At 52.3% G+C, this 27,926-nt stretch overlaps 3 protein-coding genes across 3 annotated transcripts; 2 read left to right on the top strand and 1 right to left on the bottom strand.

The window, feature by feature from the left end:
- Positions 1-323: 323 nt before the first annotated feature.
- Positions 324-14,108, top strand: MAJIN (membrane anchored junction protein). The gene is made up of 10 exons (XM_062010319.1): positions 324-424; positions 2,859-2,904; positions 4,281-4,356; positions 6,032-6,167; positions 6,400-6,404; positions 8,189-8,315; positions 9,681-9,818; positions 11,994-12,070; positions 12,473-12,617; positions 13,446-14,108. Exons 1-10 carry the CDS (start codon positions 324-326, stop codon positions 13,489-13,491), a joined length of 897 nt encoding a protein of 298 aa, XP_061866303.1. The 3' UTR covers positions 13,492-14,108.
- Positions 14,109-19,241: 5,133 nt separating this feature from the next.
- On the bottom strand, positions 19,242-19,914 carry LOC133627101 (scale keratin-like). Its single transcript, XM_062010295.1, has 2 exons — positions 19,736-19,914; positions 19,242-19,630 (listed from the first exon to the last, which is right to left on the bottom strand). Exon 2 carries the CDS (start codon positions 19,605-19,607, stop codon positions 19,242-19,244), a length of 366 nt encoding a protein of 121 aa, XP_061866279.1. The 5' UTR covers positions 19,608-19,630; positions 19,736-19,914.
- Positions 19,915-23,368: 3,454 nt separating this feature from the next.
- On the top strand, positions 23,369-24,193 carry LOC133627065 (scale keratin-like). The gene is made up of 2 exons (XM_062010155.1): positions 23,369-23,507; positions 23,613-24,193. Exon 2 carries the CDS (start codon positions 23,636-23,638, stop codon positions 23,999-24,001), a length of 366 nt encoding a protein of 121 aa, XP_061866139.1. The 5' UTR covers positions 23,369-23,507; positions 23,613-23,635; the 3' UTR covers positions 24,002-24,193.
- The last annotated feature ends 3,733 nt before the right edge of the window (positions 24,194-27,926 follow it).

Raw genomic sequence — 27,926 nt, 5'->3', positions numbered from 1 at the left:
CGGGCGGCCTCGCTTGCGCCCCGGGAAGGAGGCCGTGACCTTCGGGGCCGTCGCTGGTGACGTTGCACAGCAGGCAGCTGAAGCTGAGGCGGCCGGCAGCTCGGACTCTGTCCTCTAACGCTGCTCAAAAGCACCCTGCTTTATTGGAACAGGCACCTTGCGTCGCCGGCCACTGGTGCCGGTAGGAAACGTGTTCTCTGTGCCAATGTCCTCCAGAGGAAAAGCTGCGTGTAATCCTTCCCTCGAGAGATCTGATGGAGGGGTTTGCTAACTCACCTTTGGCTCTCTGGCTTCCCTAGGCCGGCGTTGGGCGAGGAGGAAAGATGCCCTTGAGAGCATTTACGTGTCCGTTGCCAGAAACCAGATTTCTCCGTGCAGGAAAGCTGCTGTACAAATGTCGAATCCGGTACGGCAACTTCAGCAGGTGAGTGGGTTAAAAATCAAACCCGCAGCCTGACGAGTTCAGGTGAGACCCGCAGTTCACAGCTGGGAGGCTGATCATTGCCTGCCTGCTTCCAGTGGATTGCAAGTGCTGGCTTCAGAGGTCCTGCTGCACTTGCACGTGCTGAGCATTGGCCTGGGAGAGTAAGTTGAGCTGTAAAAAAGTGCTCCTGCACCACTGACATGTGTGGATTTCATGCTTCAGTGGCAAAAGGGGCTGGTTATACTGTATGAGGAGATGTTGTGAGAAGCTGAGAAGCTGGAGAAGCTCTGTAGTTGGTTTAACCCCATGTGCTAGCTGAGCCCCACACAGCCACGCACTCACTGCCCTGCAGTGGAAGGAGGGAGGCAGATGCTGCCATGCTGTGTGAGCCTCCCATCCTCCTTCTTCCCCCAGTTTTATTGCAGAGCGTGACATACGGTCTGGAATATCCCTTGGGTCAGTTGGGGTCAGCCATTGCAGCCTTGTCCCTTCCCAGCTCCTCGTGCACCCCCAGCCCACTGTGGCAGGGCAGCGTGAGGAGCAGCAAAGGCCTTGACGCTGTGCAAGCAGTGCTGAGCAGTGAATAAAACATCCCCCTGCTAGCAACACTGTTTTCAGCACAAATCTAAACCGTGGCCCCGTATCAGCCACTGTGAAGAAAATCCACCCTTTCTCAGCTGAAGCTGGCAGAGGTAGGAAGCATCCAGTTGTGTTTGTTAATGCTTCTAAAAAGACGTTCCCATCTGCTCAAGTGTGAGTGTAGAAGTGTCCACGGAAGCTCTGTCTGGCTGCTGTCAGTACAGGCTCATTGTGCACTTGGCATTTTTTGTCTCCAGATGCCATTTCCACTGGCACTGCTCTTGCAAATGTGTTTGTGACAAGCCCGTGCTGTTTTGAGACAGCAGCGTGCCTGTCCTGAAGGCATCGGGGCTTTTGGGATAACTGCTTCTGTCAATTTGTAGAAGGCAGAGCAGTGGCAAGCCTGAGAAATGAGTGAAGGGAGAGAAGCCCATGGTACTGCTGGCATGCAAAGAAGAGAAAGGAAAGCAGCCTTTGGGAGTGCAGGGGACAGGGAATAGGAGGCTTATGGGAGGTACCAGTTGTGTGGGAAGCCTGCAATGGTCAGTTCTAGTTAGTAGCCAGCAAAGTAACCAAAGCACCATGTGCTGGTCAATGGGGAAGATGTAAAAGTAGTAAAGAGGATGATGTTTTAGAGGTGAAAAAAAAGAGTTTCCCTGAAGGTATTGCCCTGTGGGAATCTGCCTGTGTGTGCTGGTCAGACACACAAACAGATGGGCAAGTGCTTTTGTGAGTGGGCAAACCTTGACTGAAGGAGGTCTGGAGCTTTGAGTCTGAGAATCCTAGAGGCTGTGAGCTGTAATAGTCACAGAAGTTTGAGGTGTTCTGGAAAAGGAGCTGGAGCTGCTCAAGCTGAAGGGTCACGTTCCAAGCCGGGTGCTGACAGGTTGTGTCCTGCTGAAGGAATTTTCTGTGGAGCTCAAACTCGGTCTGGAATTTTATGATACCTTGCTGTCTCAGCCTCTGATAAGTAATTAATAATGGCTGAGTTTGGCAGCCTGTCACTGCCCCTGTATGTCTCACAGGTTGTGTGCAGTGCAACATCAGTTCTGGCAGTTCATTGTTAGACTTGAGGGAACGGGACGTGAGACTTTTGCAGCACCTTTTGTGTTTCATAACAACTTCTGGCATTGGTGGTGAGCTCAGCAAGTTGTTCTTCATGGCAACATGGTCACACACAGCAAAAGTGACTCCTTGTACAGTGGAACTCTTCCCCACAGTGTCATGGTCATGCTGAGCAGAGGATACTTCTTGAAACCATCTAGATTCTACTCCCAGTTCAGAAGAGTGAGTGAAGGAGTAAGTCCTTAGAGCATACAAAGCCTTGTACCCAAAGCAATGCTGGTGGCCAGCCTGCAGATCAGGGAAGTGCAACTCCTTTTGGCCATCATCAGGTGGTGACTGATCCAAAAGAACACTGAAAGTTGATCGGGTGGATCCCGACTGATCATAGAGCTGATTACACGTGTGTGCAGGCTTCTGCTAGAGGTTTGTAGCGTGGAGGGGATTAAGAGGCTCGTCCTGCCAGTTCGTGTTAGTCCCTTGAGGAGAATGACAGTGTGATAGGCTGGTTTGAGGGCACCTTGTCAAAAAAACAATCCTAAAGGTTAGTGAGGATTGACCAATAAAATCTGATCTCCCATCCTTTGTATCCTCGGATTCACAAGATGGAAAGAGGCAGACATTGACAAGAAACAGTCGTTGTGGAATACGGTCTGCTTTTTAGGAATTGATCTGCATTCTGAGTATTGTCTCTGTGCAATGATGGTTTTTTTGCTGTGTAAACTCTTACAGCAAATGTAGCTCCAATGTCTTTTGATTGGTGTGAGACCAGCTGTCTGTGCTTGTTTCACAGTGCTCCCGGTCTGGACAACGCTGAAAGTACTGCCAGGGAGTTAGAGGTAAGAGATGAAGCAGCTCTACAGGACCTGAGCTGAATGTCAGTCTGAGCAGATCTTTGTTATGGGACTGAGGACGTTTGGTCAAATGCAGCATTAGGAGTGCAAGTCCTGAGGAGCTTCTCTGGAGAGAATGAGGGTGAAAACCAAATGTGATGGATGACAAATGCCACGAGAGGCAGCATTAGCATGGATGAGCAATGCTTTTAGTCTGGAGATTGGCAAGACACGTTGCTGTGTGACCTGATGTAGGTGGACTTGCCTGAGCAGGGGGTTGGTTGGGTGATCTCTAAAGGTCCCTTCCAACCCCTGCCATTCTGTGCTCTGTGATTTCAAAGAAACTCCAGACTGTTCCAGTTGGACAACTGGAAAACTGAACAAACTCCTATTTGTGAAGCTGGTTGCACCCTGTTCTGTTCTGATTCCTGCTCAGATTCATCCTGCAGCAGCAGCTGTTGCTGGGCTTGCTCCCAGCCCCAGACGTGGCCACTGATTTTGACTTCTAAGGCTTGACTAGCTATCCAGCCCTGCTGTTTTCTTCAGGAGCTGTGGCTGCACTGATGACCCAGCTTGGCAAAGGCTAATTTGTCGAGCAATTGGCACCCCCTTCCTTGTAGCTGTGTAGCTAGTGGAACTAGTAGACGTTCTTTCAGTGGTGCCACTACTTTGTGACCAGCTTGGTCACAAGCAATGAGCTCTGTTGTTGCCATCTTCTTCCTGAGGCAGAGGAAAGCACCTTCCATTCCTGAGGAAATGAGACCAATACAGTGCCTGCTTCAAGATGCTGTTGCTTCATTTTAAAAGTCCTGAAGCTGCAGTAGTGTCCTGATCAGTGTTATCAGAGAGAATGTGCTGATTGTAACTGATACAGAAAATTATGATGGTTGGGGTTTTTTTTCACCTTTGAAAATGTTGGAAGGTGTTTCTAGAAAAAGTCTCCTGTTTCTGCAGCAGGAGTTTGTTGGGGCTGAACTACAGTTCCTTTGTAACTGAGCTGAGTCAATATTCAGGAAAAGGGGAATATGGGGTGTTGTTTGGAACAGGTCAATGCTGCTTGTGTTTTGCTGGGAAAAAGAATGTTTCTTAAATTTCAAAACACACCTCCCATCACCATTGTGGTGCTTGTGTGTTAATTCCAGATTCAGATATTCATTGCCTCCAGTGTCTAGGGGTCTGTTAGTGCAGCACACTCTAAAGAGGAAGCGGGGCCAAGAAGGGGAGGAAGAAAAGCAAAATAGCTCCAACCTGCTGTTCCATGATTCATGCAAACTGTAAAGCACTGCTAATGTTTCTCTGAGCCTAGAAACTGAACTTGACAGGGGAATTGTGGCTGTAATGTTCAGATTCTTCCTTCCTTTGGTTTTTTTTGGCCTCTCCAGGAAGCAATTCGAGTAATTCTTGGAAATCTCGATGACTTGCATCCATTTTCTACAGAGCACTTCACTATCTTTCCATGTATCCTTTCTTGCCTGCTGATAAGACAGAAGAGTCCAGGATGTGTGTGTGTTGGGCATTGCTTAATTCACCATTCGTGTTTAGGAGGGTGGAGGTCTTTAGCTGGAGCACTGCTCCCTTGAGCTTTGCAGTTTTACGGTAGCTGAAGATCCTCCTCAGTCGTTGCCTTCCCCAGAGAGAGAACTGATGTGAAAAGCTTGTTTGACAGTGGTTTTGGATGAACATCCCTGCCTTCCAAACCTGATTTAGCCAGAGAAAATGAATGTGTATCTACAGGAAGCCGCCCATTGTGATTGCAAGCAGAGCTAGTGCATTGCTTCCAAAGGTTCCTCAAACATAAACCTCCTCTGGAGACTGCAGTAATTTTCTTGTGAACCACATAAGGGTTAAATATTGTAGAATCACAGGCTCCTGGCATGATTGGAGTTGGAAGGAGCCTTAAGGACCATGTAGTTGCAGCTGCTGTGGCCTGGGTGGGGACACCTTCTACCTGTCTAAGTTGCTCCAAGCCCTGTCCAGCCTGGCCTTGAATGCTTGCAGGGATGGGATATCCAAACCTTTGTGGGCAACTCGTCCCGGTGCCTCACCACCCTCAGGGTGAAGCTGTAGTTGCTCTAGTATAAAGGATTAGGCTGAGGCTCTTGGAGAAGAGAAAAGTTAGTTGAATAAGAAACACCTTTTCAGTCCTAAGGGGTGTCAGTTGGTGAATCCGTCCCTCTGGCATCACCTCCTGTGATTCTGGGTGCCCAGGAGTAGCAAACGCCCGCCTCCAAGGCGTTCTCTTCCAGTTTTGGAAGACTGCATTACTGCCTCACCTTGTAGAAGCAGGCAAGAACAAAGTGCTCTTCCTTCTCTGTCAGAAGCAGGTCCTTACAGTAGCAACGGATTGAGGTTATTGCCAGGCAGAGAGTGGAGCCAAGAGCATTGCCAGACAGGAAGCCCCCAAAGAAACGAAGCCTCGTGCTTGGTTTGCCTCTCTCAAGTTCAGACAGTTTTGCAATTTCATTCCTTAAAGGAGTTGTGTCAGTGTTTCATTGAAGCAAATCTTGGGCTCCGTCTTCAGGCCTCAGGATGTTAATTCCTGCTGGCAAATGGCCTAAAAGTGTTGATTTTAGGTGTTTGTTCCTGAGATCAGAGGCATGTAAGGAGGCCGCTGTCTAGTGCCATTCGTTCTTGCATGCATGGTGTCAGAGCTGCAGCCACAGGAAGGAACATCTGTAACTGGGGCACACAATTGTCATGGCAGTTCTATTTTCTCCTCCCATTTTGAGCTGTGAAGTCAATGTATTGATGCTCCTCCTATGAATCCCAGTCTCTTTCCATTCCAAAATGCTTTTCCCAATACTTCCTTTGTAGTTGGGGCAGCTGGTGAGGTTTGACTCCTGGAGTTGGGAGAGCCTGGCACGTTGTTTCTGGCGAGAGAATGTCAGGACCGAAGCCAAATAGAGTTAAGGAGACACATCACTCTTAGGGAAAGTAACTGCTGAGGCAGTGTCACCTGGATGGATGTTTTGTGTGATGTGTTACTGGTGCTTGTTTGCAGTGTTCATCCTGCCAGATTGCATTTGCTCCTTGGTGCACGTTTACACTGTGGTGTGACCTGTGAAGCTTTACAAGAAGATGTCAGGACTCTTGCTCCTGTTGTGCTGTTCTAAAGCCTTACCATCCTTCTCAGATTTGAGTAAATGGGAGAGAGTATCAAAGCTGAGATTCAAACATAAGAATGTCCAGCTTGTGCCGTATCCCTACGTTTGCACCATGTACGTAGAACTCAACTCATTTCAGCAGAACCTGTCTCGTGGTAAGTCGCTGTGGTTATGGTTGGTTAACTTCTGCAACCATCTCTGCTCTGTGTCTTGCTTTTCCCTTTGGCCTCATCTGCTGTACCTTTAAGTTAGGATGATAAACTGCATGTCAGATGCATATTGATGATATGTTTTTCCTCCTTGTGCTTGGCTAGGTTTGTTGACATTGAGCTTCACACTCTTTGTGTCTGTTTTCCTAATGAAACAATGTATGTGTTTGTTGAAGTAATGACAGTAGCAATGGTGAGAACATCTTCTGTATCATTAGCAAATGTTGTCCCCTCACTAGTACCTCATTCTCCAGGTTTTCTGTGAATTCCCTGAGCAGCCTCAGGCCCCAGTTGTGGCCTCTGTGGGACTCCACATTTAGCTAGAAACTGAGTGTTTATTCTTACAGTTTCCTGTTCTGACTCTAGATCCCTGGGAAAAGCTGGTGGTGTTTCTTGTGGCATCTTGGTAGCTGTTCTGGGTCTCCTTTGTAAAATGGACAACCAGTCATTTCTTAGTCTTGCCCATTGGCTTCCATGCAGCATCCCCTACCGAAGATACGATATTTGCATGTCAAAACTTCCAAACATGAAGAATTCCTTCACTTCCCAGATAGTTGTACAACACTTCTACGCTTAAACGAAGCGGAGCTTAAGGTGCTGTTACTGTCATACAGTGATGCTTCCAGTTTCTGTTGGCAGGCTTTTGTTAAGAAAACATGTGTGGATCCCTGCCTCAGAGGTTGGCTGGCCAGGGTTCTCTGGAGGCTGTGCTGCAGGTGTCCTTGCATCTGCCATCAGCTGCCCCAAACACAGTGTTGCCCACGGTTCTTCAGTGCCTTATTCTCTTCTGAAGGCTTCTTCAACTTCCTCAAGAGCAGTTGTCCCCATCTCATCAGCATGTGGTGTTCACAGCCAGGAACTGTAGTGCTGCAAGAGCTGCCTTTGCAGTGTTTTGATTGCAGTGTATCACATGCAACTCCAGCCTTGTTTCTCAGCAGTTGATCTTGTTCTCAGCAAATGAGCTGCAATACACTTGAAAGTCCTGTGTAAATACTCACCAAATTGTATAACACCTCTCTTGCAGATAAAGAAGCAAAGAAGGATGGTGCTGGGCTTGTAAGTGGTTGGTTGGGTTTGGTTTGGTCTTGGTTTGAGTTGGGTTGGCTTGGTTTTATTTGGGTTGGGTTGGGTTGGTTTGGTTTGGTTTGGTTTGATTCTGTTTGGTTTGGTTTGGTTTGATTCTGTTTGGTTTGGTTTGGTTTGGTTTGATTTGGTTTGAGTTGAGCTGGGTTGGGTTGGGTTGGGTTGGGTGTTTTTTTTTCATATCTATTCTGAATAGTCTGGAGAAGCAGAATATATCTCTGTACAGGCAAGGCTACTGTTGTGCTGTTTGTAGCTGTCAGCCAGGCAATGTGAAGCAGCACTGAATCCTCACCTAGAACCAGCCAAGTTGAGAGGAGATTACCTGTCAGTTCCAGCAGACTTGGAATGGAATCCTGGCTCAGGACCCAAGAGCCTTGTTGGCTTCAGTTCAGTGTCTCTTCTACCAGTCTGTGGAGCTGTCCAGTGGTTTCTTCCCTGTGACAGTCTGTAGGAGGGCAGTGTTGCTGCATCAGTCAGTGATTCCCTGGGTGCTGTGTGGGAAGTTCTTGTTTCATGAGAGCTCGTGTTAGGTTTGTTTTCAGTCTGGGTAGGTGTCTACATGGAGGGAATTAGTGCAGATGCTCTCTCCAGATTCCCCAACACAATGTTCCTCTGACTCCACCAGCGTTACCTTCCTGCTAATGACATTCTGAGGCCCTTCCCTAAACCAAACCAAGAGCACTCCTGGGAAGCAGCATTTTGTGCTTCAGAGTATTGAGCATCATTCTCTGGCTGGTCTCTCAGTGCTTCTCTTCTGTCACAATGAGGCAGCTTCATTTCTGTTCCTGATTTCTGTTGTATAAACATGAACAGTGTGGTGAAATGTGAACATCCAGCAGCTCTGAGTTTTGCTCTAAAGCAGAAGAGTTGAAATACAGTTTTCTCTAGACCAAGTTTGCCATGTTTTGAAGGTGAAGAGAAGAAACGAAGGGTCAGAAAGCACTGCAGGGAAAGAAGTGGTGAAGAGGAGGAGAGTGGAAGTCAGAGCAGAGACCTCATGTCCACAGTTGGGTAGGGCCAGGTGAGCTGACTGCTAAGAAGTCTTCTAGGGCACACATCAGTGTCTTAACAATACTTGGCAATGTCTTTTGTGCCTTCCTCACAGTTCATTCCTGTGTAATCCTTTGCCCTGTTTGTCTCCTTCCTTCTGTTCCGTGGGTGTCAGAATCTAAGCAGCATTGCCCATGTTTGGAGAAAAGTTGTCCTGTGCTTTCAGGTCCCTAAGTCATGGACTAGAGCTCTTCCCCTTTATCTCCTTTGCATTAACATTAGCTGTAGAATCACAGCAGGACAGAGCTCAGCAACTAGACAAAGCAGTGTGCTGGCTTGCACAGCTGAGCCAGGGATGACCAGGGAAGAACTGGGAACAGTTTCCTAGCTTCCCCCCAGCCTGTTCCTCCGAGTCAGCTGATGAGGGCCACCTCTCAGCTTGAGGCTGTTGCCAAAACACATTTGAGCTTGCTGTTTTCAGACTGCTTTAAAGTCCCACAGAATTGAGTCACAGAATCATTTTGATGGGGAAAACCCTTTAGGACTGAGTCCCAGCCCTCCCCTCCCCCTGCCCAGCCCAGCCCAGCCCTGACCCCTGGCCCTCAGCACCTCAGCTCCACGGCTTTGGGGTCCCTCCAGGGCTGGGCACTCCCCCAGCTCCCTGGGCAGCCTGGCACAGCTCTCTCCTGCTCCATCAGTTATACTACTCCAGAAAAGATGACACTTGAAAATGATTGACTGTTTTATTCTTTCTTTCAAAATGGAATTGGTAAGGCATCAGCTCCAAGCCTTCTGTCCTTTCCTTCTGATTACTGGTAGGCTGCAGAGCTCATTCAGTCAGTCCCCTGCCCTGGGAAGGAGTTTGTCTGCTGCAGTCAGACCACCTCTTGCTCTTTTATTCTCTTTCTGGTCAGTAATTCCTCATGCGGGGTTTGCATTTGTTGTGTCTTGGGGTGCTGTTGAGAGTTGAGCTATCAGAACCTGCAGGTGGCACTGCCTAGTGATCCTGATCAGCTCCCAGGAGCACGGCTTGGTGTGTGAAGCCAAGATTGCTTGTCCCCACGTGCATGATTTTGTATCTCTCTGGACAAAATTTCCTGTGCCATTGTTCCTGTTCTTTGCTACCTGCCATGAAATGCTGTTTGTTCCTCTTCAAAGGCTTGTTGGTTTCACTGGAAAGGCAGAAAGCCCAATATTGGAGTGAGGGCATATGCACGTTTCTGAAGTGAAACTTTGAAGCACGAGTGCAGACACAGACTAAGGGGATGTCTCTTGTTGGCTGGAGTCAGGAAAGCCCTGGTTTCTAGTGCAATGCTTGGGAGTAGCCATTTACAAGATTGCCTCCCTTTTGTGCCTTTTTCTAATCTCATCTCTTACTTTTGTGCCTTATCTGTAGAACTGGAGCCGAGTGTGTTCAGCCTGTGAGTAAAGCAAAGCATGGATTTCAAACGGTAAGCTACAGAACATTCAGAAAGAGTAAACAGCATCTGTTTAGTCATGGATTTTTGAGTGGCAAGCATGAAAATGCTACCAGGTAATTCTCCTCCTTTTTCCTCTGCATCCCCTGCATTGAGACATTTGTGGTTCCTGCTCATCATGCTTAGCTAAGGGCTGAGTTTTGCCGGGAGGTGACACAAGCTTTTCTGACTGTCAAGCTACAAACTCTAGGGGTGAGCTTAGCCTCTCAGAGATGGGCATGAAGGATGCCTTGCCTTGTCTTCAGGACTCCAGTCCTCTTCTGCCTCAGGTGCCCCTTCATGCCGACCACCAACAGTGCTCTGAGGTGTTGACACTGGCTTCAGTGTGAGTACTTGCCGTTGGCACCAGTGTCCTTTCTCTGTGCAGATGACCTTGCAGGCATGTCCCTCTTCTTGAAGCAGTGTCATGCCTTTTCTCCCTGTGGTGTCAGAAAGCAGAGTGACAACAGAATAGTTCCAGGGGGGTTGTCAGTTGCTTTCTAAACCCACCATTCTTCAGAGACCTTGTGAGGAGAGGGAAGATTCTTTCTCTTTTAGTGCACAGGGTACAAGGTTGCTTTGACAGAGCTGCTGATAGGCAAACCCTTTAGGCAACAGGGTCTTCCCTAATGCCCCTGTTCTCTCCTGGCTCTTACCTGTCCTCACAAATATCCTAGAGCATCTAATCGATTTTCTGGATACTGCTACCTGTTCTAAGTTTCGCTCAAATCCTTGCCACACTGTTGCCTTCCTGGCCTTTTTCCCTCTCCACCTTTTTAGGGAGTATTTTCCACAGGGGAAAACTCATTCCTCCTGGGATTGTCTGCAGAGAAACTTGCCTGGCAGTAGAAAAGGAACAGCTTCTCCCACTGTTCCTTGGGAGGTGACTGTGGATTTCTGTGTGTTTCTGCATGATGATGTGTTGCCCCCATGTCAGGAACCATTCAAACTGGCTGAGCCAACGGCCTCTGTGGGCTTACTGGAAATCTCAGGTGGCCTGGGCATACTGCCTACCTGCTCCTGTAGAGCTGGTTTCAAGGGGCCCAGTCCCAGCATAGCTGCTGTGCAGGGATTCACTGCATTTACAATGGCCTGCAATTCCAGGTGCTGGTTAGTTGCATGATGACAGTCACAGATAAAGCTGCACAGAGAAAGTCCTGTGTTGAAAAGGCCTCACCTTGCTGTAAGGCCAAAACTTTCAGCAGAGGGTTTTGACAGGTTGTTTGCATTTTCGAGATAGGAAGGAGGCTGCCTGGTAACTCCTCAGGAGCATCCAGTACAGAATAGCTTCTCTAACACAAGCAGGCTTTTTTTGGCTCTAAGACCTCTGTTGCTTGTTTTTTCCCTCAACTTACCTTTGCAGCATCAGTCACAGGTGTCTACACATGCCCTTGCAGCTAAAGTCTGTTGCTCTTCAGCAGTTCGACCCCCAGCCTGTCCTGGTGCATGGGATTGTTCCTTCCCAGATGCAGGACTCTGCACTTGCCCTTGTTGAACCTCATGAGGTTCCTCTCTGCCCAACTCTCCAGCCATCCTTCCTGCCCTTGTTGCAGCCTGCAGTGACATTGGCCTTTCTCCAGCCCTCAGGCACCTCGCCTGTCCTCCATGATTGATCAAAAATGATGGAGAGAGGCTTAGCAATCACATCAGCAGCTCCCTCAGCACTCCAGGATGCATCCCATCAGGTTCCATTGACTTATGAGCCTTAAGCTTGGCCAACAAGTCTTTAACCTCTTCCCCTTCCACCCAGGGCAAGTCCTCTGCTGTCCAGGCCATCCTCCTGCCCTTGCTGGACTCGGCTTCCCGAGGGCCAGCCTTGGCCGTAAAGACTGAAGCAGAGAAGGCATCCAGCAGTCCAGCCTCTCTGCATCCTCAGACACCAGGGCACCCTCTGTGTTAGCAGCAGGGCCACATTCCCCCTCGTCTTCCTTCTGCTACTGATGCACCTGAAAAATGCCTCATTACTGTCCTTAACTTCCCTGGCTACATTTAATTCTAGAAGGGCTCTGGCCTTCCCAGTTGCACCCCTGCATGTCCTGGCAATGTTCCTGAAAATGTCTGAAGAAGAGAGCAGAGCATGGCTTTTAGTTCCAAGGGCCCTGAGGGAAATGGGCTGGGACAAAGGTTGAGCTCCATGAGCTGAAAGGGCTCTTCCAGCTGAAACCATTCTCTGATTCTCTGATTCCTAAAGCAAGCAACAAAAACCTTCTGTAGCATAGAATGTTACATTGTTGGGTTCCTTTTCCTTTCAGAAGTCCTGCCAAGAGAATGAGCCTGAGTCTAGTCCAGCTTCCCTTGCTGTGGGCTGTGGCCAAGCGAGTTTCTGTAAGTAAGGAATTCCTGGATTGTTTCCTGCATCTTGGTCACCTTAAAAGCTGCAAGGGTTAAACTGGTGTGAGCTTCCTTTAAAAGTCGTGTTTGGTGTTTTCCAGCATGTGAGACTGGGAACTGCCACCCCTGTCAAGTGGTAGGTGACCAAGGATTTTGGCTGGGACTCTCTTCCCGTGTGACAAATTCGCAGCCCCAGAGCCAGGCTCTGCAGCTCTTTCAGAGCTGGGCTGGGAGATGGGAGCCTGCTGCCAAAGCAATCTGCACTGTAGTTGCTGTGAAACCTTCCTGCCTTTCAGTCAGAGGCTGGACCCAGCTCTCGGTTCCAGGGTGTGCTGTCAGTGCTGCAGGGAGTGTGGAGAGAGTGAGCTTGTGGATGTGTTCCTGCTGCTGTTTCTTCCAGGGGAACCTGTGGGATCTAACACGGAACAAGGAACAGCAGCTGGTCAGTCTGAGGGTGCAAAGCAGCTTCCTCAGCAAACAGAGCGAGTGGTAAACAAAGGAGCTGTGGAGTCAGAAGGAAGGAGTGTCTCCAGCTTCTGGAGAAGGTACTAATGCTGCAGCCGTGATCCTGGCTGTGTCAGAGCCTGTGTCAGAGCCTGGGCCTGATGCTGGTGATGGAGGTGATTCTACATCCATCAGAGGAACGCATCCCTATTTTCTGTGGTTCACCCTAAGTCTCCCAAGGCAAAGGAAGTTTCATGGCTGTCCTTTTGTGTTGTGGGAAGGTTCAGCATTGCCAAGAAGTGTTCCCCTTCTGAGGTGTCTTTGGGAAAAAAAGCCCTGATGGGAGTGTTGCTGGCCCCGGCCACAGCCCTGCTGCCAAGTGGCTTTTGTCAGCTGAGGAGGGCCTTCTCCAGCCCGATTTCTAGGGGACTTCAACACATGCCCTTGGAGTGGGGACTTCTAGGATGGACCTTTAGGCCCGTTCAGGTGCAGAGAACCTTTCTTTGGTTCCTTAGCAGTTGTGGCCTGTGTAACTTTGACTCCCAAAGACTGTATTTGAAACAGACTGCAAACAGTTGCTGGGCAGTGCTGACTGAAGGAGTGCTCTGAAGCACTCAAAGCTGTGGCTCACAGAGGGGTCAGTTGACTGCAGCAGAGCACAAGGTGAACATCTGCAGTAACTAATGGGTGACTTAGTCGTGGAAGAACTAAAAGTCCTTGTTAACCAGAATGGAGGCCAGTCCCTTTAACTAGTGAGCCTGGACTCTCAGGGCACAAGTTGGTCTTTGTTTGCTCTGTTTTCTCAGTCTCCCTCTGGATTCTTTTGTGCCGCAGTTGTGTCTTTCTGGGGAACAGTAATTACCTTGTTGTCACAATTCTCAGGTAACTATTTGAACCATAACATGCTCTTTTTGTTGTTGTGTCCCCAGCGTGATCCTTCGGCCACTGCAGAATCTTTTGGGTGGGAAGAACTGAGCTGGAAGTACCAATAGTTGTGCAAAGGTAAACTTGCAGCATGAATGTGGGGCTGTGTGGTTTCTGTTGCAATTCAGCTTTTCACCTGGCTTGCCTCAGCTCTTAAATGCTTCCAGTGAGCTTCTACTTTGCTCACACTTTGCAGTTCATGTTCTGAAGGGGTTGGGTCTGAGGCTTTTCCTTCCCACCCTCCAGCTTTGGCAAAAACAGCAACAAGCTTTAAGGTTTGATCCTCGTGTGTCATAATTTGGGAATTTTACATTTAAGAGTCATTGTATGAGCTTCTAGTAAAACAAACATCAACTTGAAACTGCCTCTACCAGAAAACACTCTTTTCCTCCAGCTGGAGGTTTCTAGTGTCAGCTGGACTCCTGTGCTGCGCTTCACAGCACTAGAAAGGAGTGTTTTCTTCCCAGTGCTTTCTTGACTCTCGTATAACAAACTGGGGAGTCAACTCCCTGCACTTGCACTGCTGTGTCAGTTTTCAGTAGATCCATGACCCACCTCTTCCCACCTTTCTTGGAGTGGTTCACTGTAGCATAGCCAGCACGCTGCCTTCCTCCAGACATGAGCTTCCTCCCATCTGTACAGAGTTCAAAGTCAGAAAAAGGAGTGTCCTGTCAATCTGTCTGTCTGGAATAAACCTGTTCAACTGCTGTCAAACAATCCTGTTGTAATTCCTTTTGTTCTGAGCTTGGTGACAATGTCAGTGGGTTCAGGGTGGTACATGTGAAAAGGGTGCCATCATCCTGCTCCAACACGACAGCCTGGTATATAGCCAGTCTGCTGGGAGAAATCCAATGATGTCCTTTGTTTTCTAGCAGAAAGATCACAGCATGGGGTACAAATGGAGTTACAAGTTGTACCAAAGCCCGTTTCCTGGCCTCTCCAGTCAAAATCCTTGCTGCAGCAACAGCTCTCAAACAAGCAGGCCAACCTTTACTGAGCTCCTCCAGCTGCTGACAGAAATACCCCATATGTATCTTCCAGCTTCCCACTGTTTGAGTTAGGACTCCTAAAGCCACTTGCTGCCCGTCATGCACGTGGAGCTGGAAGGGGCTTTGCTATGTTTGGAAGTGCTCATGCAGGACCTTCCCCCATTTTTGTCTGCATTCCATCCAGCCCCTTTTGACACTCCTCAGTCCATTCCAATAACCCTTCCAGACCCTTGGTCATCAGCTTGAAATTCAGGCTGCACAGCTGATACCATCCAGCCATATCCCAAACTCCTCACAGCTTGTGTTGTCACTTCAGTACGAGCACAGCAATTCTACAAGTTGCCTCCTCTTGCTCTGTGCTCAGTTCCCTTGTCACTGCATAAATTCCACTCCCACATCTCAGTCTCTCTCCTTTGCTATGTGACTTTTGTCTTACAAGTGCAGTATTCTGTGGGTCCTGCCTTGCTGAGCAAACTGCTTGTAGCTTCAAGGCATTCAGTGTAATCACTTGAACCAATTAATGTCATCAACATACTGTAACAAGGTTGAATGTCCATTATCCCTTTGCATTGTTGCAGTTCTTTTGCCAGTACATCCTGGTGCTGGTACAGCCCAACCCGACTGAACTTTCTACCCAGTGATTGGCCTTTCCCGTTCAGAAGCAAAGATGAGCTCAGTGTGTGAAGGAAAGTGTCTTCTGGGTCTAAAACTGTAAAACACATGTTACTGTCAGGGATGGAAGCAAGTAACACACATGGATTTGGCAGCACAGGGTGAACAACCGTGCGAGTGTGAATGTCTCAGCAGTCCTGTCCCAACCTGTGCTCTGGTGTGGTGGTTTGACCCTGGCTGGGTGCCAGGTGCCCCCCACCCCGCTCTATCACCCCCCTCCTCAGCAAGCCAGGGAAGGGGAGACAATCAGATGAGAGTCTGGTGGGTTGAGAGAAAAGCAGTTTCATCAAGCAGCAGCAACGCCGCGCGCGAGAAGCGAAGCAAAAGCAAATGAAGATGTTCCTCTCTCCTTCCCATCAGCAGCTGTGTCCGGCCACCTCCCGAGAAGCAGGGCTGCGGGACGCCCAACGGCTGCTTCTGGAAGGCCAAGAATGAATCTTGCCCCCCCTTCCTGCTCCTCTCCCCCAGCTTCTATTGCTGGGCTGACGTCACATGGTGTGGAATATCTCCTTGGTCAGCCTGGGCCAGCTGTCCTGGCCATGGTCCCTCTCTAGATGGTGCCCAGCCACAGCTCTTGGTGAAGGTGGGGCAAGGAATGCTGGAGGGACAGCCCTGATGCTGAGCGAGCAGGAGGCATAACATTGCTACCAACAGTAAGCACAGCACTGCAAGAGCTGCTGTGGAAAATCACCACCATCCCAGGCCCACTACATCTGGAGAATTTGGCTTTCTTGCTGCTCAAATGGACACATGAAGTTCTGACTGGCACTCTTGTAATACTCCATATGCTAAAAGAGAAGTACTGAATGCTTCCAGTCCCTTCCACATGTCCAAGCTGATGGGATACTGTTTCCCTCTTACTGCTTGAACCCAGACTTCAGTTTTGATTGGAATGACCCCTTTCACTTGTCCTGGCTTTCCTGATGCCCGTGCCTGTGCTGTCACAGCATTCAGCACCTCTCCTGCAGTGGCCACATTTGCATCTTCCTCCCTTTGAGTAGGAACTGGTCCCTCTTGCCTAATAATGGGCCAATTCCCTTAGTGGACATCACTCACAGGAGGTAGCCGTGCTGACCACTGGTGCAAAAGCCAACAGCAGAAAACACATGGGAAGCCAGCCAGAGCTCTCACACAAACGTGTAGCTGGGCAGGTCTGTGGCTGCAGGGACAGCCTCAGCCTGGCACTGCGACCAGAGAGTGGCACAGCCACTTGTGTCCCACGGGACCAGGGGACCCATCTGCCCAGCCTGGGGGCAGAGCTTAAGGAGGAAGTGGAGAGTTGAAGGAGTATCAGGGAGTTTGAGATGGAGGTAGATTGGTGGAGCCACTCCTTGAGGCAAAAGCAGCAAATGGAGGCTCCCCAAAAAGCAGAGGATTCTCTCCCCTCTTTCCACCAGGCAGAAGGAGGGGAGCAAAGACAGGGGGGCAAATGGAAAGGAGCCCCTGCTTGGGGAGGCAGGCAAATCCCCTCCTGTCCTCCCTCACCTTCCCAGCTCCTCTTGCCCAGCAGGTCCGGGGCCCTGCAGGAGGAACGGACTGATGCACAGGTTGTTAGTTCACCCAGGCCAGAGGCGCCAGCCAGACCGAGTCAGCCAACACCAAGCATCAAAACTGGCTCCAGAAAGGAAACCAGACACGTCACTGTTGTGGGTGACCCCTCCTGAAGGGGACGGAGGGCCCCCTATGCCGCTTGGACCCACTTGAGAGAGAAGTCAGCAGCCTCCCTGGGCACGGGCTGAGGACGTGTTACACAAACTTCCCACCCTGCTGAAGCCTTTGGATTGTTCTCTGCTCTGGGTATTTCAGGTGGGTAGAGACAAAGTGGCTACTAGACACCCCAAAACAATCAAGAGGGATTTTAGGACCTTGGGGCAGCTGCTGAAGGGATCAGGAGCACAGGTTGTGTTCTCCTCTATCCCTCCACGAATGGGATGAAGGAGGGAATCAACAGGAAGTGCCATCAGATGAATTTGTGCCTCCAGGACTGGTGTCATTGGCAGGGATTTGGGCTTTTTGGTCACGGGGGGATATAAAAGACACCTGACTTGCTGACAGCAAGTGGAATGCACCAGTCTCAGAGGGGCAGGAGCTAGCAGGGCTCCTTGATAGAGCTTTAAACTGGCTTCAGAGGGGGAAGGGGATAGATATAACTGGGCCTGCTATGAATAAGCCCAAGGAAAGCATGCCAGGGCTTGTAGGATGGTGTGCTAGTGAAGACTCTGCCTTCTCAGGGGATACAAGGGATAGACATACAATGAGAAATGAAGAGACAAGGGCTGATGATGGTTTAGAAGTCAGAGAAACGCCTGAGAAGCATCTGGTAGGAAACAGCCCCAACCCTCACACAAAGGTGTTGGGATCATCAGCTCATCTGAAGTGCACCTGCTGTGCTGAATCTCTTGTTTGTGACCAGAGAAGCTCTTGTGGAGGACGTAGCAGCTGGAGGCCGTCTGGGGAGCAGCAGCCGTGACACTCGTCAGGTCTCTGTTCATAGAGGTGTCAGGAGGCAGGGCAGCAGAACTGACACTTGAGACTGTCAAAGGGCAGACTTTGACTTGTTTAGGAGGTTACTTGATAGAATCCCTTGGGAGGCAGCTTTGAAGGGTGTAGGAGTCCAGGAGGGCTGGATGCTTTTTAAGAAGGAAATGTTAAAGGCCCAGGAACAGGCCATGCCCATATGCTGTGAGATGAGCTGGGGCAAAGACAACGGGCCTGGCTGAAAAGGAACATTTGGCTTAAAGTCAGGGAAGGGAAGCGAGTTTCTGGCCTCTGGAAGAAGGGGCAGTGTTGCCACTACCGGCAACATCACCAGGCCGCCCGCGCGGATCACTCAGCCCACCCCCGCTGAGGGGACGAGATCACTACATAGACAGTCTGGATGATGCTTTATTCCCACTCCTTGTTTACACCATGTGCTTTTATCTGCTAACACAGGCACCTCCTTTCACTCCACCCCGTGCCCACCTCTTCTGTACCCTCCACCTCTCGCGTTACAACCCGAGACCTTCCGCACGCCTACAACATGTTGCCTCTCCTGGGCTGCTCCACATTTGCAACTGATATTTTGAGGAAGAAATGGCAAACCTTTTGTAGACTGATGCATTGGTTGAGGTCAGGTGGTCCCAGCCATGAAAGCTGCTTTCAGTGGGCATGGCATGTGGCAAATGTATCATTTGGTCCATGAACAGGGTGCAGCCTGACATACCAACATTTGGTGATAAACCACTCTATTCTCTGAAGTTTATTTCACCTGGAGTAGTTCTGTCAGGCCTCTTCCAACTCATTTTGCATTGCATCAAGAAGAGCGTGGGCAGGAGGTTGATGGAGGTTCTGCTCCCCCTGTCCTATGCCCTGGTGAGCTCTCATCTGGAGTCCTGTGTCCAGTTCTGGGCTCCCCAGCTCAAGAGGGTCAGGGAAATGCTGGAGAGAGGCCAGTGCAGGGCCAGGAAGATGATCAGGGCACTGGAGCATCTTCCTTCGGAGGAAAGGCTGTAGGACCTGGGGCTGTGTAGTCTGGAGGAGACTGTAGGGGGAATCCCATTAATGACTGTTGGGTGTCAGGAGGTTGGGGCAGCATTTTTTCTGTTGTATTCAGTGACAGGACAAGGGGTGACGGAAAGAAGCTGGAACAACAGATGTTCCATTTAAACCTAAGATAAAACTATTTGAGTGTTGAGGTGAGGGAGCCCAGTCCCAGGCTGCCCAGGGAGGTGAGAGAGTCCCCAGCTGAGGGCCATGGACTAGTGGTGGACTTGGCAGGGTGAGGGGAGGAGTTGGAATAAATGTTCTTAAAGAGCTTTTTCCAGGCAAAAAGATCCTCTCATTCCATCATTCTCAAAGACAAGGCACAGAGAGGCAAGAGTTGGCTGCAGTTGGCTTTATTGCAGTACACGAAAAGATCCAGTGCAGAAAGACAGGGAAGGCAGAGACATTCCCTTTGTCCCCACAGCTCTCAGGAGAGGGCTTCCCTCAGGCTTCTGCCCCGTGGCAGCCGTTGCAGAGCCAGGCCAGTGCCCGGTGGGATGCTGGTGGAGGGGCACAGCGGAGCAGGAGGAGAGGAGTGGCCATGGGGAGAGGGGCAGGAGAGGAGGAGGGAGAGCAGGCGAGAGGCCGAGGTGTGTGAGGGTCCTTGGGCTGGGTCTAGCAGGGCCCGCAGGTGTCCCAGGGCTTCTTGCTGTAGCGGGGCACGGCGCAAGGGCTGCAGGCGGGAGCAGCGTAGGCTCTGCCAAAGGTGCAGAGGCCCCCCGAGCCCAGCGTGGCCCCGGCGCCGTAGAGGCCCCCCAGCCCCAGGGAGCCCCCAAAGGCGGGTGCTCCGGAGGAGCCCACCACGGCTTGCTGCGGGAAGGAGCTGAGGATGGGGCCGGGGAAGGTGACGACGACGGGGGGCGGCTGGATGAAGGCCGTGGAGTCGGGGCACTGCCGGGCGCACAGCTCGTTGCAGCTCTCAGCGATGGGCTGGGGCACGGCCACGCTGGCCTTTGGTGGGCACAGCTCGGAGCAGGACATCTTGGCACGGGCTGGCACGGGCTCTGCAAGAGGACAGAGACTGAGAGAGAGCAGCAGAGGGGAGCCCCTGAGGCAGAGGGGCCCGGACTGGAAATGGGCAGCAGCAGGAGAAGCGCTCGCAGCCTTACCCTGTTCCTAGACGAGAAGGCACCAGAGCAGGGCTTGGCAGAGCCTGGCACAGGCAGAGCTCTTATAGCAGCCCCAGCATTGCTCAGCCTGGCCTGGGCCAATCTGCAGAGCCGGCACTCCCTCCCTCCTGCCAGGCAGGACAGTCCAGGGCTGTTTGTCTCCTGCCCCTCCCTGAGGCAGCATCCCCTGGCCACACCAGCTTCTCCCCCTGCCCAGCCTGTGCTGCTGCTGTCTCAGCTAAAGGGCAGCAGCAGCTCTAGGCTGGGGGCAGCGCCCAGGAGCTGAGGGCCATGCTGTTCCCCATCCTTGCTGAGTGTTTGGGCTGTAGCCTGTGCCTGCAGCGCCAGGCTGTGCAGGGAGGATGAGCCTACGCCAGTGCCCAAAGGGCCAACCCAGCCAGGGCTCCTTGAGCTTGTGCCTTCAGACAGAGCTCCAGCTGCCCAGCACCCTGAAGGCAGCCTCTGCCCAGCACCACATACTGCAGGGAAGGGCACGAGGGACTTTGTGCCCTAGACTTGCAGAGGCCATGAGGCCAGTGCAGGCTGTCTAGTTGGGCTGGCGAGTGATGCATCCATCGTGCTGAGCAGGTGGGGCCCGAGATCAGCGTCTTCCCCGCCGTAAGCTCAGCCCCGTGTCGATATGAGCCCACGGGATGAGGCAAGAGGAATGTGAGGCAGGGCGCTGGCAGGCAGCCCGTGTCAGGCTGCGTGCGCTCTGAGGCAGCGAGATGCTGAACAGGCAGCGGGGCTCATCTGGGCCGGGAGCTGGCAGCTGGCAGCGCCCCAGCAGGGCCGTTGGCGGGGCCAAGGGAGCGGGTCAGGGCCGGCGAGGAAGCGGCGTCAGCAAAACAGCCGCGTGCTGTCGAGGAATGGTTAAGGGAGAATGGACATGGATCCCAGGGTATAATACACTCCCTTGCCTCAGCGAGTGTAAAAACTGTTGGTCGTGATGTTATGCATTTTGCTGTAAATGTGATGATGAATACTGGTTTTCTTACAGTGGAAACTTTCTGAGGTGTTTTAGGTGTCAGGAACAGAACATTTTGGCATTGAGAAGCTAAAAGGTGGTTTGTGTTTTAGACTCATTGGTGAAGGATTTTTTTTTTATCAGGAGTAAAAAAAAAAGGGATTTTGTCATACTGTTGATGCTTCAAATGATTGTGGTAAATGGTTTTAGGCAATTTCAACAAACCAAGCAAAACATGTGGCTTACACTGGCCAAAGCAATCGATCAGTCTACAATATGTTTATCAATGACCACTCTAGATAATCCTTTTTCTACCTGTTTGGTGGGAGTTCCATCAGATGTGGCACAATGGCCTGTACCAAATGCATTAAAAACAAACCCCTTAGTTAAGGGTAATGGCAAAGTTGACAGCTGGGATTTGATCATTTCATGGTTGCCAATAATGACAACAGAGCCACAGGAGTTAGAATTATTGGGATCTATAAAGATGGATTTTTGTGTTATGTTTAATTTTACCAGCAATACCAAAACATTTGGGACAGAATGTGGATCCCATCCTGGGCGTGTATAAGAACGCAACATCTCGGTGCAATTACACTTCGCCAAAAAGATCCAGGTCTAGTCTTGTGCCTGTACAATTACCAAAGGGAATTTTTCTGATCTGTGGGGACCAGGCATGGCCTGGGATACCCTCGAGATTACAAAGGGGACCATGCAGTTTGGGACAACTGACGATCTTGATGCCTAATCACACAATGATTTAGAAACATCATTGTCCAAAACAATTTGTGCATGCATTTACTGGCGAATGTGATGACCATGTTACCTTTGGTCTCCCTCAGCAATAATAGCAACTAGTATATTTGCTCCAGGTGTAAGAGTATCTGCTTTATTAACTCAGCTATGCAAATTAGGATGCTGGCTTAGCAAACAAAGTAACCAAACCTCAATGACATTAGAAGGCTTGATTAGTGATGTAAGTAGTATTAGACATGCACTTGTGTATCATTGTATGCATGATATCCTCATTGCTCAGGAGGAGGCATTTACTGTAGATCAAGAGAGAGATCTAGAAACCATGTTATTTAGGGAAACTAACTTTGTTTGTTCCTCGACAGCAGGACTGGTTAAAAATTACCAAGTTACAGAAAACAAGAGACACCCACAACTTAAAAGGAGATTGTGATGGTAAAGTACAATTGCGGTCCATGACGGCGAGTGTATTTGCTTCAGCATTTGTACCTGGGCTGGCTGCAGCCCAGGCCTTACGGCAGTTAGAAAAGCTAGTGTGTTGGTCGGAGCAGCAAGCTAATGTTACTACTGATGTTATTGGAAAATTGTTAGCAGACCAGAAAAGCCTTACACATGCCTGATTGCAAGATCGTGCAGCTATTGATTTTTTGCTATTGGCACAAGGGCACGGATGCCAAGACTTTGAAGGCATGTGTTGTTTTAATCTTTCTGATCATAGTGAATCTATTCACAAAGCTTTGGCATATTTAAAGGCTCACACTAAGAATATTACGGTGGGTTATAACCCTTTTGATAATTGGCTTCAATCAGCTTTTGGGGGTTGTCACCTTGGTTGACTATGATAATCAAAGAAGGGTTAAGATGGATTTTGGTTATTTTGCTTTTGCTTGTAATGTTTAGAATAGTATATAGTTGTGTTATGAAGGCAGTGCATAAATTGACTGACTCAGTCTTGACTGTGCAAAAACAAAACGGGGGATTTGTCGAGGAGTGGTTAAGGGAGAATGGACATGGATCCCAGGGTATAATGTTAGGCCTGATGGGGCAAGGCAATCTGAGTTCTAGTTATATGAATTTAATGCACAATCAAGACCAGAGTCAGAGCCATGGTTAAAGCAGTTGCTGTCACGTAGTCAGTGCAGACAGCAGGCCGCTTTCTGCTCCTTCAAGGTCGGGCTGTTTTCAGCCAACGAGCTAACAGCTCAAGGTGGAAAACAACTACGGGGGAAAAAGAAGATGGGAAAATGTGAGGGAGCTTGCTTATGGCAGAAACCACAAGTAGGATGAACACAAGAATGTAATCTATTAGCTGCTGTTGCTGAGCTGGCTTTGAAGCTGCTGGGTATATAAGTTAGAGCCTGCTCTCAATAAAGAGAAGATTTCTGATATCACATTGAGTAGGACTGATTTCTACCCACCCAGCTGAGAATCGGACCCTGGGTTGATCGCCGCATGAAGTAGGCTTGGAGCTGGTTGTTCAGGCTTCGAGCCTGGGTTTTTCAGGCTTTGAGCCCGGTTGTTTCAGACTTAGAGTCTGGTTTCAGGCTTCGAGCCTGGGTTTTTCAGGCTTAGGGTCTGGGTTGCAGACTTCGAGCCTGGTTTTAGAGGCCAAGAGCCGAAAACTTCGCGGCAGCGTGCCACGCAGGGAGGAGGAAGGGGCTCGGCCGCCACCAGCCGCGTGCCCCAGCGTGGCAGCTCCTCCCCGCGCTCGTCCAGCCGCCAGAAAAGGGCTGCCCTGGGCCAGCGCTGGCATCCGCCGCTGACCCTCAGCTCCTGGGCGCTGCCCCCAGCCTAGAGCTGCTGCTGCCCTTTAGCTGAGACAGCAGCAGCACAGGCTGGGCAGGGGGAGAAGCTGGTGTGGCCAGGGGATGCTGCCACAGGGAGGGGCGGGAGACAAACAGCCCTGGACTGTCCTGCCTGGCAGGAGGGAGGGAGTGCCGGCTCTGCAGATTGGCCCAGGCCAGGCTGAGCAATGCTGGGGCTGCTATAAGAGCTCTGCCTGTGCCAGGCTCTGCCAAGCCCTGCTCTGGTGCCTTCTCGTCTAGGAACAGGGTAAGGCTGCGAGCGCTTCTCCTGCTGCTGCCCATTTCCAGCCCGGGCCCCTCTGCCTCAGGGGCTCCCCTCTGCTGCTCTCTCTCAGTCTCTGTCCTCTTGCAGAGCCCGTGCCAGCCCGTGCCAAGATGTCCTGCTCCGAGCTGTGCCCACCAAAGGCCAGCGTGGCCGTGCCCCAGCCCATCGCTGAGAGCTGCAACGAGCTGTGCGCCCGGCAGTGCCCCGACTCCACGGCCTTCATCCAGCCACCCCCCGTCGTCGTCACCTTCCCCGGCCCCATCCTCAGCTCCTTCCCGCAGCAAGCCGTGGTGGGCTCCTCCGGAGCACCCGCCTTTGGGGGCTCCCTGGGGCTGGGGGGCCTCTACGGCGCCGGGGCCACGCTGGGCTCGGGGGGCCTCTGCACCTTTGGCAGAGCCTACGCTGCTCCCGCCTGCAGCCCTTGCGCCGTGCCCCGCTACAGCAAGAAGCTCTGGGACACCTGCGGGCCCTGCTAGACCCAGCCCAAGGACCCTCACACACCTCGGCCTCTCGCCTGCTCTCCCTCCTCCTCTCCTGCCCCTCTCCCCATGGCCACTCCTCTCCTCCTGCCCCGCTCTGCCCCTCCACCAGCATCCCACCGGGCACTGGCCTGGCTCTGCAATGGCTGCCACGGGGCAGAAGCCTGAGGGAGCCCCTCTCCTGAGAGCTGTGGGGACAAAGGGAATGTCTCTGCCTTCCCTGTCTTTCTGCACTGGATCTTTTCGTGTACTGCAATAAAGCCAACTGCAGCCAACTCTTGCCTCTCTGTGCCTTGTCTTTGAGAATGATGGAATGAGAGGATCTTTTTGCCTGCAAAAAGCTCTTGAAGATGCTCCAGGCCAACCACTGTCCTCACACTGCACAGCCACCAGTGCACCAGCTCCCTCAGCACCTCAGCTGCATGGCTTTGCAATATCTCCAGGGCTGGGACTCTCTCACCTCCCTGGGCAGCCTGGGACAGTGTCCAACAACCCTCTCGGGGAAAAATGTCTTCCTCAGCTCCAGTCTAAACCCTGCCTTTCTGCAACATGAGGCAGTTTCCTCCTTTGCTCTCACTTGTGACTTTGGAGAAGAGACCGACCTGCAGCTGTCCACAACCTCCTTTCAGGTAGCTCTAGAGACTGATGATGTCTCTCCTGTGCCTCCTCTCTAGGCCGAACACCTCCAGCTGAGCAGCTGGTCTGCTGAGCCCAGACTCAAGAAGCCAGGGCGCAGCTGAGAGAGATTCAGTGATCGCTGAGCAGACGCGCCCCAAAACTCCCCCTTTCGGCCGGCAGCCCCGGCTCAGCCTCCCAGCCCGCGCCTCCCCCGCCGTCCCAGCTGCATCCCGTCTGTGTAGATGCACTTGCTTCTGCCCGTGTCCGTGCTGCAGCCTCTCCCCGCTGCCCATCGCCGTGAACGGACGCGCAGCCCCTCCTGCAAACAGCCGCCTTCCCTTCCCCGCAGCCTGGCCGGCGGGGCGCAGGGGGGCAGCGAGGCCGCCCCAGCCCCGGGCTCTGCTCCCCGCCCGCCGCCGGGGACAATCGCTGAGCCGAGCGGCAGCCGGGGAGCTGGGGCGCGTTCCGCCTGCGCTGCCCCCATCGCTTCTGCTCGGCCCAGGCCGGCGCCGGGCTGCCCGACATCTGCATGGCAGAGCCCAGAGCCGAGCCCGAGCGGCTGCCGTTCCACGCCGCACAAGCGCCTCGATTTGCCGCCGGCCCGCGGCAAACGGCTCGCGTTCGGGTTGGGTTTGTGCAGAGAGGGGGGACGCGGCAGCTCTCCGGGAGGCTGCTCCTCGGGAAGGAATGGGGGGGTCGGGGCAGGGGCCGGGAGGCTCCACGTCGGGCCGCTGCCCCTGCTCGTGGCGCTGGGCTGTGGGGAGGGCTCCTGCGGCGGCAGCTCCCGGAGCCGGCTGAGGGCCGGGCTGGCGGGAGGGATGCGCTTCTTGTGCGGGAACCTGCGCGTCAGGCTGTGCCCCACGGCGCTGCCGCCCCACGGCTCAGCTGCAGCGCTCGGGGACAAGCGCTGGGGGGCCCACGGGGCCCAGGGCCCCCCTCCCTCACGCCTCGGCTTGAGGCTCAGCAGCGCCCGCCTTCCCGGCACGATGATGCTGCCGTGCTGCGGCCCGGGCTCCTCCAGCAGCGGCCGCTGACGGGGCCGCAGTCGCCAAACAACTTCTCTCCACGGGGATGCCGAGAAGCAGGCACTTCTTTCTTTTGCAGCGCTGGGGGACACAGACGATATCTCCTCCAATTGTGCTGCGGCCTTAGGTCCACTTGTCAAGGTTCTGATTCGTGTCAAACAGTAAGAGCTACACTTGCCATCCAAAGCACGCGTGGAATGTCCATCGTTGAATTTGCCCTTTCCCTTGGTTGCTTCCTAACTACTGTAAAATATCTCCATATCATAGTGATTGGTTAAATGCCTCCTTAGGCTAAAGAAAAGATATTAATCTCTTCACTTGGCTGTCGTGGTTTAGGTCCAGCAAGGAACAAAAGACCGCGATCGGCCTCAAGGACTAAAGTCCTGAAGATTGCTAAAGGGCAGGGAGAGCTTAATTGCTGCTTAAGGTCCAGGACAAAAGAGAGCAGGCTACTCGGCTTGGGGAAGAAAACAGAAGATAATTTAATGCAATACCAACTGAAGTATAACCATAAAACCCCAAAATAAAACAACACAGAGTGGTACAACGATGAAGAGTCCGACCAGCCCTTTAAGAACACCTTCTCCCTTCTTTCTGGGCTCAGAGCCCTGATGCCGGGCTTTTTACCTCCTCCTTCCCTGAGCGGCCAAGGGGGCAGGGAGTGGGGGTTTCAGTCGGTCTGTTCCTGATGGCTTCTGCCGTTTGCCCCCCTCAGGGCAGGTGGGCTCCGCACCCGTCGTCCCTGCACGTCCGTGGGGTCCCTCACACACACACAGCTCTGCACGGGCTGCTCCGACGTGCGTTTATCCCAAAGGCTGCAGCTCCTCTCTGCCTCTCGTGTGGGGCTGCTCTGGGCCCGCAGGCTCCAGCACGGCCTGTGCCATGGCCCCTCCTCACACGGTGTCTCGCCCGTCCGGGTGCACTCACGCGGAGCTGCTGGTGACTCTCAGTCCTGCCGTGGCCCCGCACGGCTTGCAGGGCTACAGCTGCATTCTCGCCACGCGGTCAGGCTGATCGCCGGGGGGCTGAGCCCCTCGCCCCCTCCCCTGCCCACCTCCGCCACGCAGCCGCTTTCGAGGTCCGAGAGGCGGTCGAAGGCGAGGACGAGCGAGAGCAGCCCGCAGCCGGGGAAGGGGACTCTCCGCCCGGGCCGTCCCGTGGGGCGCTCGGCCGAGCCCAGGGCCAGAAGGACGAGCGCGGCTCAGCCCGGCGCCGGCTCACGACTGACGGCTTGTCGCTGTGCAGCAGCGGGCGGAAGGCGGGCTCGGGCAAGGGACTCGCCTCCAGCCTGAGGGTCCTGTGGAGGACACTCCCCCAGCCCCAGCCCCAGCCGCAGCCCCAGCCCGCGGGAACGATGCTCCGCGCTGCTTAAGGAGCCCTCGGGAGGGAGCAGCCCCCGGGCGGCCGCCTCCCGCAGCCCAGGGCAGCGTGAGGACAGCGCCGGCAGCGCCGGGAGCAGCCGCGCCGGCAGCCCGGCGTTCCAGAGGCTGCGGCAGCACAGAGCTCAGAGCTGGAACACTCGGTCCCGCAGCCTGCCGACACGGGGAGGGCAAGGCTGCGTGAACGGGGGATGTGGGGTGGGGAGAGCCCCCGGAGGCGGCTCCCCGGGCCCCGGCTCGCAGGAACACGGCACAGATGCTTTCATTTTGCTTGGTTCCCAGCTTTCTTTCCCCTTTTGACATTTCAAAGCCCAAATCTATTCCAGTTTGCCTGCTCTCTGAGCTTTCTTCTTGGACACTTCATGTTCATTGAGACCCAAAAGAGTTTCAAAGTTCAGCAGTTACCTGAGCACAGGCTGATTTGCTTCGGTGGCTCTTCAAATGTCATCCACATGCTGTAGGATTAGGGGTTCTGGTTCTGGGGTCACTGTTTCTTCCTTCTTCCACATTTGTAGCTTCTTTGCTGACTCATCCCTCAAGATTTTCCGGCTCTTTTTAAGTCCTTGGGGTAGTCGTGTCCATGTCAGTTGTACCTTTTCCCTTTTGACCGTTTAATACCGAAAATGTTGCGCCTGTACCCACCAAAAATGTGACCTCTTTTTCTCCCATCTTAGTTGTAACCAGAGGCTCGTCTGGGTTCGCCCGTGGTCCCCATCACTCCATATATTCTCCCAAGACCATCGATTTAGCTGTAGCTTGTTGACCAGCTAGTTTAGGGCATTCGTTTTTCCAATGTCCCTCTTCCCTGAAAAAGGCACATTGATTAGTTCCAAGGGAGGTTCTGCCAATTTGTCCTCTTCCTCTTATCTCTTCTCTCATAGGGCTTTGTCCCCGCCCTTG

This window comes from Colius striatus, chromosome 17, assembly GCF_028858725.1.
Source record: "Colius striatus isolate bColStr4 chromosome 17, bColStr4.1.hap1, whole genome shotgun sequence".
Lineage (NCBI taxonomy): Eukaryota > Metazoa > Chordata > Aves > Coliiformes > Coliidae > Colius > Colius striatus.
This window is presented reverse-complemented; position numbering and strand designations above follow the sequence as displayed.